Source organism: Mycetomoellerius zeteki, unplaced genomic scaffold, assembly GCF_001594055.1.
Source record: "Mycetomoellerius zeteki isolate Tzet28-1 unplaced genomic scaffold, Tzet1.0 scaffold188, whole genome shotgun sequence".
Taxonomy (NCBI): domain Eukaryota; kingdom Metazoa; phylum Arthropoda; class Insecta; order Hymenoptera; family Formicidae; genus Mycetomoellerius; species Mycetomoellerius zeteki.
The window spans coordinates 157,541-169,217 of NW_017256836.1; the positions used below are offsets into that span (position 1 = coordinate 157,541).

Consider the following 11,677-nt stretch of genomic DNA (forward strand, 5'->3'; position numbering starts at 1 on the left):
AAAAATCATCCTAGTTTTATCAAAAGTCACGCGAAAGCTGTTCGATCGATTGGATGCCGTCTCTGCGCGAATATCGCGCTTTCGCACCTTCGTACATTCTATCAAATTTACATGGCCGATGAGATTCGGTCTCGAAAAGAATGCCCGACCATCTATCGCGTTTCCCATTCGAGAACATTTACGTCACATATGTGGGAATCATTGCGAAGCTCAGTCGATCGGAAAGCCATCCCGCCGCGCCGTTTCGATCGCGAGTCACGTGCAACGTGATGTTGAATCGACGATTTTAACGTGGTCTCCCGTGGATAAAAAGACGAATAATATATCTTCTATATCGGGTCGCCGATTCAGAAGCCCATTTGCGATTCAACGAACGTTACGACGGGCGTTATCGTCGAGCTGCCACGTTGAAAACGCCACGTCACAGTGCGTCATAATGTCATCCCTCGACAAGCTTTCTCCGCGGAGAGCGAGGGATTATCGAAAAATATTTTTATTATTCCATCGCGCGGACCGTCAGCAGGCTGTGGAAATAACATGCGGAATCCTGTCAGATGCAGGCCGAATTGGAATGGACGTTTTAATGTAACGTTATGCGATTACCGGCCGTTTTACAACCTTTACGCAAGTCGCTAATGCATCACTATTATGAGACTACCACCTATCGCACAGGAAATATAAATAGAAATGTCATATGAAGCTTAGGAAATAATATTTTTTATGATTTATGTCCGTGGCAGTTGATCACTCTTATATGTATATGGAACACAACTCGCAAAATATTAATGAATATTAACAAATATTACAAATGTAGTTGAGAGTATAATACTCTCCGAAATTTAATAAGTTACAAAGAGATAGCGATTAACATATTTTTTACGGATTATCGTAGTTTCTCCCGAAACTCAGTATAATTCATAATTTTAATTGGTATCACGTAAATCCATGCGATAAAAGCGAGCGCTAAAAGAGATAAGAGAGCGATGTGTTCCAATAACAGCCACCGTCGGGACGCAACAACGGATTCACGTTTATCAAGCGATCTGAACTCTCATGAAACTTCGTTTCTCTTGATTGTTTTCTTCCATGATAAGATCCATTTAAGATCGAGAGTTTCATCACGTTGAAATGAAAAGCGTCAGTCGGAGATTTTTTCTATCTTTAATCAAATGTTTCCTAACAGAATCAGATCTATCTACTTAATTACTTTTTTATAATCAACCCGTTGAGTTTTTATTTCAAATTGATTTGTTTTTCATTTTTACGACAATTCATTTTTACAACAAATTTAATACTCTATAAAAGATGTTACACAATAAGAACAAATATCATTACCATTCATTGCCATTATCTGTTCACTTTTATGTTGTAAACTTTATGTTTTAAACGCCTATTTATTATTCTTGGATGGAAAGCAGTAAAGTATCGTTCGTTTTCGACGAACAATTCTGAGAGCTGTTCTGTATTCCAGATTCAAGAACCAGATACTTTGCGATCTGCACTTTGCCGACGTGGCGCTGATGGAGTGCTCGGACTTCATGCAGCAGTTGCGCAGCTTCAAACCACAAAGTTTAGGCTGTGCAGTTGCGAGAAGAAAGTCTTCGACTACCCTGATCTTCCCGTTGCCACCTCAAGCGTGCTCTGGTAAGTGCTTTCATCGTCGCTATCGAGATCGCTCACTCTTCCTCTCTCTTATCGTTGGGCTGCATTTTCGTGAACGAGCCCAGTGCCACCGACTTTTGGAAGAGTGCATATGTATGAGATGAAGCTACAGGTGGTTCCGCCTGTCTTGGATTACTTACGATTATATGAGCGAAGTTACTTCGTCGCGCCGGATTCGAATAGTCGAATGTAAGTGTTCGGTAACGGGTAAACAGGAGTCAAAAAATATTCATGAAAGAAGAAATAATAATCGTCGCGTTTCTTCAGTTCAATGCATTGAATTGGATGATCGTGTGTACTAGATAATTTCAAAGCGAATTAGATTGTAAGCGTTGATAATCTTCAGGTATTAATTTGCAATTATTGAAATAATCTTCGCATTAAATTTCTATTAACGTATAATAGTAATATTATCCTAGGATAAATAAATATGTTTGGTCATCTGGTTTGTATCTAATATCGATTTTTATAAATTTTATACATTTTGCTCTTACGGCTTTTAAACATGTTAGTTGCTATCTTGAAATGCAATTTTTTTAATCATAGAGGCAAAGTATAATAACATCTATAAAAATTATTATTAGCATAAAATCTTTATCAATGAAAATGCCAATATTTATTTATCTTGAATTAGGGTAACTCCAGTAAATATGTCGCGCTGGGATTTACGCCACAGAAGTCAGAAAAAAATAGAAGGAGTGGGGGTAATTTTCTCGCAATTACTCTGTTATATGCCTTTATATTATATTAGTATTGTGTTATGATTTCAGTTTCTTACTGTTAATATTAATGAAATTATTGTGAGTTGAATCGATTTGTCACTGTAATGAGTAGCGCTATCATAAATTATAATCTACATAAAACGATTACTGTAGGCCGCGTAAAAGACTTATTGTTAGCGGTTATTTCGTGATACATAAGTGTAGAGGAATAGTAAAGTAAAATACAAGTACTTTGCTCTTGAAGTCTTTGTTTAGTTTGTTGTCTTGTATATCCCATCTGTTTGAGATATACGGCGGGCAGGATTTATGCTCAAAGCATACAAAGTGCGCAGATTGGCTTCAGTGTACTAAATGCAATAAACGCATTACATGAAATATGTAACACCTCATGTCATAATACTTGTAATATATGTAGGAAGTTTGTAATTATTATCTAACTTCACATATATATTTATCATTATTATTTCTTAATAAAACTTTGTAAACATATTTTATAAGGGCAGGATTTATGCTCAAAGCATACAAAGTGCGCAGATTGGCTTCAGTGTACTAAATGCAATAAACGCATTACATGAAATATGTAACACCTCATGTCATAATACTTGTAATATATGTAGGAAGTTTGTAATTATTATCTAACTTCACATATATATTTATCATTATTATTTCTTAATAAAACTTTGTAAACATATTTTATAAGTTATTGTGTCGTTTTACGTCTTATTTATAAGCATTATTTGTAAATTTTTCATGAGCCGTACATACCCTCCCTCCCCCTATGAATAGCCGTATATCCCATCCTATGAGATATACGGCAAAAATGCAAGGGTTTCAAAAAATTCTTTTATTAATACGAAAAATAAGTATATTTCGGATTTCTAATATTTTTTTCATAGTAGTAAACAGTACAAAGTTTTTACTGATATAATTGGTTTACCTTAAAAATACTAAATAATACTTAATAAATTAAGTTTTTGTTAAGTGCGGCGTATATACAGGAGTCATCCGATATACATATTAATATCTTGTATTATACATAGATATATATTAGTTAATATTTACTTAACGCTTAAGGAGTTATCCATTCCTTTGATACGGTCCTTTTGTTTCGCGAACTGAGGAAATTCTGCGATCCTCAAAGGAGGTAGGGAACCAACGCCGTGTCGAAATTCGGATTTCTAGTAAGATACGGATGGCTATTATATGCGAACAAAGAGCCCGGCAATTAGGTCGATTTGCAGCAGCAGAGCTACGATGAAGAGGAGGGCACCGCGGGCGGCTCACTCTAAGTTCGAATACCAAGCCCTGTTTGCAAACAGCTTGGTGTTCTACCTTACAGTGAATCGACTGCGGTATCGTCGACAGCCGCGCGTCGGAAGAAGGAACAGCGGACAGAAAGGAGGAAGATTGATAAAACGAGGCAACAGAGCACGTGGAGGCGGAGAGGAAACTTATTACCGGAGATACGTACTTAAGTGGACGTGAGTCCGGCGAGAAGGAAAATCTCTTCAAGATTCTCCGCATCTTTCTCTAGGTTCCGCTTTACGATCGATTCGTTCTCGAGGCGCTATTTTGTCGGATCGGATTCCTCTTTTAATGATTTTCAGGCAGAGTGCTTGTCTTTGGATACTATTTATTCTATCTGTTTTTCTCGTTCTTTATATCTCTCTCTTCTCTCCCCGTTTTCTTTGTTTCACTAAATTTTAAACAAACTCCTTTTCGCCTCGAGAATGATTCGACCGATCCTTTTCGTATCTGCGGAGAACAAGACACCATTGGCGCCATCGCCCACCAATTTACTCTGCCGAGAAGAGAGCTAGTCAAACGGGTTTAATTAACGTTAATCTCGCTTTGAGCGAAATTGCCCAATCGACGTCCGCGCGCTTCACGATGAAAACGTTGAGGATTATTGCATTTACGTACAACGTGTACAACGACAATGTAATAACTTTTACTATGATATTACTCTGTGATTATGTTCTTTAATGATTTCTCTCGCTTGATCTACAAAACTTCCACTTTTCAAAGGCACAATCGAAATAGCTCACAGAATTCCGGCAAGTACGGCTTATCATATAAAGTTCTTGTACTCATTTTAACAATTTATTCCTATCTTTACTCTTTTTCTTTCTAGATATTTGCTCATCACTGCTCATTCTAGAAAATAACATTCATGATAAGTAAATTAGAATTCGATACAAGTTGAAAATAAATTTCCCGTATAGACGAGTTCTGTCAAGAGTTCCCGCACAACCTGATACCAACACCCGGCTACTGGATCGAATGCTCGCGACAACAGATCACGTCGGACACAATCTGGGACGAAAGTGAGAGCGAACACGAGGCTACCGATCCTGAACAAGCGGAAGGACAGAGTGCAGAAGATCGTTCGTCCATATTGAAACGGCAGGATAAGAGCTCTTGTTTGTTTGAAGCGGAAAATGAAGGTGATACGGATGATCCCCCTCGAAAAAAGACTACCATCGAGGAGCAATGGGAAAAGAATCAGGGTTTCGAGCTCACTTCCGTCGAACAGGAGACCTACGAGAAATATTTCTATGGCTCGGAGCATTGGAACTACTTTACAAACGATGAAGATCTGGGACCGGTGATACTTAGCATTAAGCAAGAGACGCTTAACAACCGTGATCAATTCAGGATTTTAGTCAGAGCCATCAGTTACACGGTCCATGGCCTTATTCCTGCCAGTTGCGTCTTTGCCGACCGGTAATTCCTGAATCACATTTTTAGAAATTTTTCTAAAAAATTAATTTATGTGTTAATAAGAATAGATAAATTATTATACCAAATAATAATTTATCTAGTTTTAAATAAATATTTTAGATGTTTCTAGAATAAAAGTTGTGCGGTTTATGGATTATCTCTGTATTTTGATACATCATTTAACAATGTTTCGCCAATCTTGTATTTCACGAAACGTTGGTGTTTAATGATGTATCAAAACACGGAGATAACCCCGTAAACCGCGCATCTCCATAAAGAAAATACTCGTGAAAACCTCAAAACTACAATGAAAGTTGTAATAAAATTAAATATGTAAAATTGAAATTTTGAACTAGAATTGTACTAGAAATTTATTCTAACAGTTAAACACTAACAAATTGAAATTGGTGATTAAATGCAAGTTACAATCAATATCTCTTCGAAGATACATGAGACATGATAGATTTTTTTGGCAGGTATAATCGAGAAGAAGTAGTACGAAGTCTCGGTAAGGAGGTGAACATCAATCCGCCGTTAACCCTGGGCCAATTACCAGATACGCCCGAAGAACTTCTGAAGCTCGATCAAGTTTTTATCAAGTCCGAGCTGAAGGTGGGGATGATTTATGTTCAGGAAGGTCAATATAACGAGGAGGAGATACTCGATAACAACGATAATTCGCCGCTCTTCGAGGAATTCCTGCAGATTCTCGGGGATAAAATTAGATTGAAGGGATTTGACAAGTACAAAGGTGGTCTCGACACCGTACACGATTTGACGGGCCTATATTCTGTCTACACCAACTGGAGGGGCATCGAAATAATGTTCCACGTGTCCACCTTATTGCCTTACGAGAAACATGATCCTCAAAAGGTAAGTTAATTTATTGCACTGTTGTTTCAGTTATACTTATCTTGAATTTTCTCGTTTAATTTTCTCGCGACAGATAAATTTTTAGTGACAAAAATGCCAAGAATTTAATTGAAAACCTTTACTCTTTGCTCGCGCAGCTTCAAAGAAAAAGGCACATTGGCAACGATATAGTGTGTGTCGTATTCTTGGAAGCCGACAACACGAGCTTCAGTCCAGCTTGCATCAAGTCGCACTTTTTGCACACATTTATCTTGGTGCGAGTGAGTCCACGGATAAAGCGAAAAATCACGAGATACGAGGTATCCGTAGTTACAAGGGATGAAGTTGGGGCCTACAAACCGTATCTATGGGAGCAAAGTGTCTTTGAAAAAGGTATTATTACATTTTCATATAAAACTGACATGATTAAGGGAAATTATTTTTATTTCAAAAACAGAATTTATATAAAAAATTATCGTACCGCAGGGGAAGTTTATGTTTTTTTCCTATCATAGCGCAAATATTTTATTTAACATTTAATCATTGGCATTATGTATGCATTAAATGGTAATATAAATATTCGCGATAGATATTGATAAATATATAATTTGCATAATAATATAATCTCCATTATATATAAATCTACATATATACATGGTTTGTGACAAAGTTTAGCAAATTTGATATTACTTGATAATTTCTGCTTTGTCATTGCGCTGCAATTATCGAGTTTTTAATCATACAAAATAATGACAGTATAAATGCAAGATTAAATTGGTTCGCTATTTTAGTATTGTCTCAGTTTAAAATCTCCCCTACACGTTGAACTTATCTATCGAATTGGGTTCTCGGGCGCAACAGGTCCGATGTTCCGAGAATGGATATTAACGAAGATTGTGAATGGAGAAAGGGCGAGTTATTCTGCACCGAAATTCGCAAGGATGCAGGAACGAACGAGAAGTCAAATGTTGGAAGATATCGTAGCGAATCTCGCTAATCACGCGGAAACAGGCCAGATTCCGAAACCATATAGGTGAGACGCAATCATAACAAAATAATACATATTAAATATATACACTTTGCGATTAAAATAATTATTTATGAAAAAAAGAATTTCAAAATATGATATTTTGCATCAAACTAATAGTACGATTATTGATTCTTAGACGAGGTTCTTGGCGACCGATTGGACACATGAGACCGTCTTCACCACTGTTGGATTCAGTGCGAGATCAGTTCGAAGATTATGATCAACTCGCAAAGGACTTCACCAGGGTGTTCCTCAATAATTCAGCGAACGTGACGCTAAACACTAGTCTTTTCGACGTGTCTTTCCTTGTGCCGGGACATCAAAAACAGAAAGTCCGATTCATCGGTGTTAGGGCGATTCTAGCAGTAAGAAGCAGGTAATAAATATTTTCTTTTATTCAAAGATTATAGCATTTGTTTCGTAATCAAACAAAATAAAATTTAACCAAATTAAACAAAATAGAATTTACATTTAAATGATATATATAATAATTCTTGCAAAAATATGTATAAATTAATGTCTAATTCAAATTACTACTTGATATTATATACGTTTAATGTAGAAAGAGGTTTTTCAATAATTTATTGATCAGAAACGTCCTCTCTTTTAATTCATTAATTCCAAATATAACGAGTATTTTCTAATTAGCTCAGTGTTTCACAGATTGATAAGTATAAAATAGTCAAAAGAAATATAAATAAACAAGTAAATGCAGCTAATTAGACCGGTTGATTAACAATGTAAAAGACATTTGTCAAGCGGAAGCATGAAAAATTGAACATAAAAAATTCGGTATGAAATAAATTATGAAATGTGACGTGATGTGAAAATTTATCGTCGTATTTATGCAGAGTGTTTCAAGAAATGTTATACGGAATTCAAGCGGGCTTCGGAAGCCCGCAAGTACCAGTTGCTGAATTACTCGCAAGACCGGCGCCGACATTGCTTAGCCCGCAGAAGCCGAAGAGCTCAAATTTCCTACAAGTTCCCGACATGGAGAGTCCTAGGTACGTTCTTAATAATTATGAATGTTGTCGTTAGCCCGTTATTTATCTGTTAGTCTCATGAATCTATTTCGGAATCGTTGATATCAAAGTTCGCTCATTAAAGTGGAATGCGTCATTACGAAAACTGGTAAGCTTCGAAAATCAAAATCGTTAAACAAATCAAGAACAAACAATCGTTAAACTATGCAAAATATTATGAAATTGATTGGCGACTTGAGAATGTTTGCTTAGAACGTTGGCTTTGGAGTCTCAATCAAAGAAATCAAGAATGTGGATTATGCGATATGTTACGTGAGATAAAAATTGAATTTCTCTAATAAGAATAAATTGAAAATCTGAATGGTGAGACTAATGCCTGCGATTTTCAGTGTCGAATGTTTCTTTTATATTTATATTGTTATTTGAACGTAATATATGTATCTTTTCACACGGCACATCCATGTCTCCTATCCTCATGGCACCGCATGATTATCTCGTAACTTTTTATTATTTATTACCGTACAATGCAAAAATTGCAAATTTAATCAAACCATGTATCGTGTATTGGATTTTATGTAGCATGCTATTTTCTGAGAGGCACTTGCAATATTCTGTCGAATGATACGATTCACGTGGCAAATTCGCCTAGCTTTGATCATTAAAGAAAAACGATAATTATTGTCTCAAATTACGAATGAAGTCTGTCATTTGCTCGTCAGTCTGTTTTCTAAATTGTTCTTTTTTTCTCATAATCTGTATCTCTTACGAAAAAAAAGCGCTGTATATTCTTTTTTTCACTCGTTAGTATGTTGATATCAAGTATGCTTTCGTCTACTTTTATTGTGGCACTATCGCCAATAATTTTACATCACTGCAGTTCATCGTTGTTTTTTTATATTCTAAATTTCATGTAATAATCAACTGTATTGACTAAATTGAAAAGTTCTTATATCTGTTATGGATTCGCTGAATTGTGCGCACAAATTGTTTCGATTCTTCGCACGTTAACAAGTACAAATTGTTAATTCCGAGAATAAGCTTTCGTCGTTGTCTCGTTTTCATTTCGTGACTTTATATTTCAATATTTGTCCTTTTCAATTATCAGTCCTTCCTTTCACCTTGAACCCGGAATCATCCTTGTCTCTACGTGAAATACCTGTAAATCCCACCGCCATACCTTGAGGTGCCGCTCCGCGGTTTCTGTGAGATACTGGTTCTGATGTGTTTAGGCCCAAAAGTGTCCCTTCATCGCCGATGGTGAAACGGGCCTTCTCACGACTGGGAACGATCACGGCAGGATGGGGAAGGAGTATTAGAAAGCATGGCAGCACTCTGCAGAGCGAGGATCGGAAGCGATGGGCCAGCTCGCAGGATTGCAGTAGTAGGTGTCAATCCTTATGAGAGAAAGTATCTATAATAATTTATCTTATATTAGATACTTTTCAATTTAATATTCTTATTAAAGTAGTATACTTATCAAGTATAGTGCATAATTAAATTTATAGATGAATATATTGTAGAGAGAAATAATAAAATAATAATCCTAATGTTTAATAATAGTAAAGTTAAATAATAGTAAATGTTAAATAAGTAGTAAAGATATATTCATATGATAACTGTTTTTTTTAGAGTGGAAGAACAGAATTTAAACATTTTTTACAGATAAAGAAGCAAAAGACAAGGATAAAGCAGCCTCATTGGCAGTGCCGCGACTCAGCGTTTGCGCGGACGCGCAGAAAGTAGATAGAGCCAAACTAGCACAGACCGAGGTAAGCGAGACGCCAACGGCGATATGTATCTCAATATTGAGAAAAATGATGAAAGAAGATTCTTAGAGAGTTCGTTATCGCGCGAAATTAAAATTTCCTGAGAAATTCATAATGAACATAATTTATTATGTTCAATATGTATAATATTTTGTATAATATATCCTGTAAGATTAAATATCTCATTCTCTATTATTTTATAAATTCTAATATTTAATGTATTTATTTCACTTTTACAACCAGCAATTATTGATTAATACTAAATTGTACCTTTTATATCTTAAAAAATATCATAGATTTAAAAAATTTCCAAGTCACAATTGGTTGTAGTTTTAATTCTTTCATAAAAGAAATAAATATTTACAGTTTGACATCATCGAATTCGATCCAGAGACTTTCCGAATTTTGCTGGACTATCTACACACTGGATCCTGTCCGCTGACGTGCAGCAACATACCTGGTTTGATATGCGCCGCGGAGCACTATGATCTGCCGGAACTTCTTCAGGCATGCTTCCATCACGCCAAGCAATTTCTAAGGGTCGAGATTGTCTGCGTGATGTTGTGCGCCCTCGAGAATTACTACTGGCGTTACACGTCCGCTTCGGAGTTAGTCAACATGATTCTCGCGTTTATCGAGACGCGGGCTGAATTGCTCTTTAATCATTCGGACTTTCTCACTCTGAGTGAATCGATGGTACAGATGATCATGTGTCGTAGCCTCGAACTGCCGGAGGTCAAGAAGTTCGAGGCAATGGTGGCGTGGGCACAGAATAAAGTCAAAATCAAATCGACCAAGATTGACGCCAAGCTGGAGTACAAGTGTATCATGGACAGGCTCAGCAGGGATCTCAAGTTACATAAGATAACACCCCAGGAACTAATCAGGGTAAATATCAAAAGAAAAATGTATTATATGATATTGAAAAATAAAAAAAACATTTCAGTTTAAATATATACTTATTATATTAAATTATATATAATTTATTGTATTTTAAAATTTATACGGTACGATTATCTGCTAATATAAAATAAATATTATAAATGATTTTTCTCGTTATTCTAAATACAAAAGGGACTGCTTCTTGTCTTTCCAGATCGTATTACCAACGAAAGTTATTAAGAACGAGAGAATCCTAGAAACTCTGATGTACCAAGCGAATTCAGGCATATACAGAAACGTCGATAGCTGTTTGGAGGCGTATCAGAGGAATCTACAGGATCAAGAAAGTTTTGACTGCGGACTATGAAAGTTAACCAACACGCGAAAGGTGCCGCAAGAACGACGTGAAAAACACGTATCGATAAAGGAGTGATGAATTCTTCGATGTTAGAAAAATTATTCTCTTGTAACGTTACAGCGACCATGTCGTGTTATCGGATATTACACGCGAATAATCGAGATCTTTTCGCGGCACTGACTTGGAATTAGAGCATTCCGGCTATGACCGCGATATGTAGAAGTCGATAATTATACTGCAAGACCTGACACGAATTATGATAGATTTCTCCGATATCGCACAAGTTGCTAAGCTACTCGATGAATAATAAGTTTAGACGTAATCTCGGCATCATTCGCGTGAACTTTGTTTGATACTCCTATAATAATTCAATTGCATTTGATGGCATATCAGGCTGTCATCTTTGTTTTATTATCAAAGTAAATCATTCGTGAAGAGAATAACGTTAAAGAAGACATTAATTGAGGTACTTAATACAGAATTTTTAAAACTTTTTTTAAAAATTATTTCAAGTTCATAAAGTTATCTGAAAAATTTAGAAAATTTCTTTCTTGTTCGAGAATCTTTTAGCTTATCGGATAAATGTCGATTATATGATAAATTCGTGAAATATTGGCTTACATTGATTAATATAAAAGTTTAACATATATATAACAATTTTCATGCATAATTATTTTCGTATACTATAAAGTTTT

The 11,677-nt window shown here is 35.8% G+C and overlaps 1 protein-coding gene across 1 annotated transcript in view; it reads left to right on the forward strand.

The window, feature by feature from the left end:
- Positions 1-11,430, forward strand: part of rsh (Rap GTPase activating protein radish) — a 127,428-nt gene extending 115,998 nt beyond the window's left edge. The window contains exons 12-22 of the mRNA XM_018446761.1: positions 1,472-1,644; positions 4,610-5,111; positions 5,585-5,981; positions 6,119-6,353; positions 6,822-6,993; positions 7,127-7,366; positions 7,842-7,997; positions 9,206-9,357; positions 9,639-9,745; positions 10,109-10,630; positions 10,839-11,430. Of these exons, the coding sequence (XP_018302263.1) occupies positions 1,472-1,644; positions 4,610-5,111; positions 5,585-5,981; positions 6,119-6,353; positions 6,822-6,993; positions 7,127-7,366; positions 7,842-7,997; positions 9,206-9,357; positions 9,639-9,745; positions 10,109-10,630; positions 10,839-10,991 (2,809 nt within the window). The 3' untranslated portion in view covers positions 10,992-11,430. The remainder of the gene's footprint in view (positions 1-1,471; positions 1,645-4,609; positions 5,112-5,584; positions 5,982-6,118; positions 6,354-6,821; positions 6,994-7,126; positions 7,367-7,841; positions 7,998-9,205; positions 9,358-9,638; positions 9,746-10,108; positions 10,631-10,838) is intronic.
- The last annotated feature ends 247 nt before the right edge of the window (positions 11,431-11,677 follow it).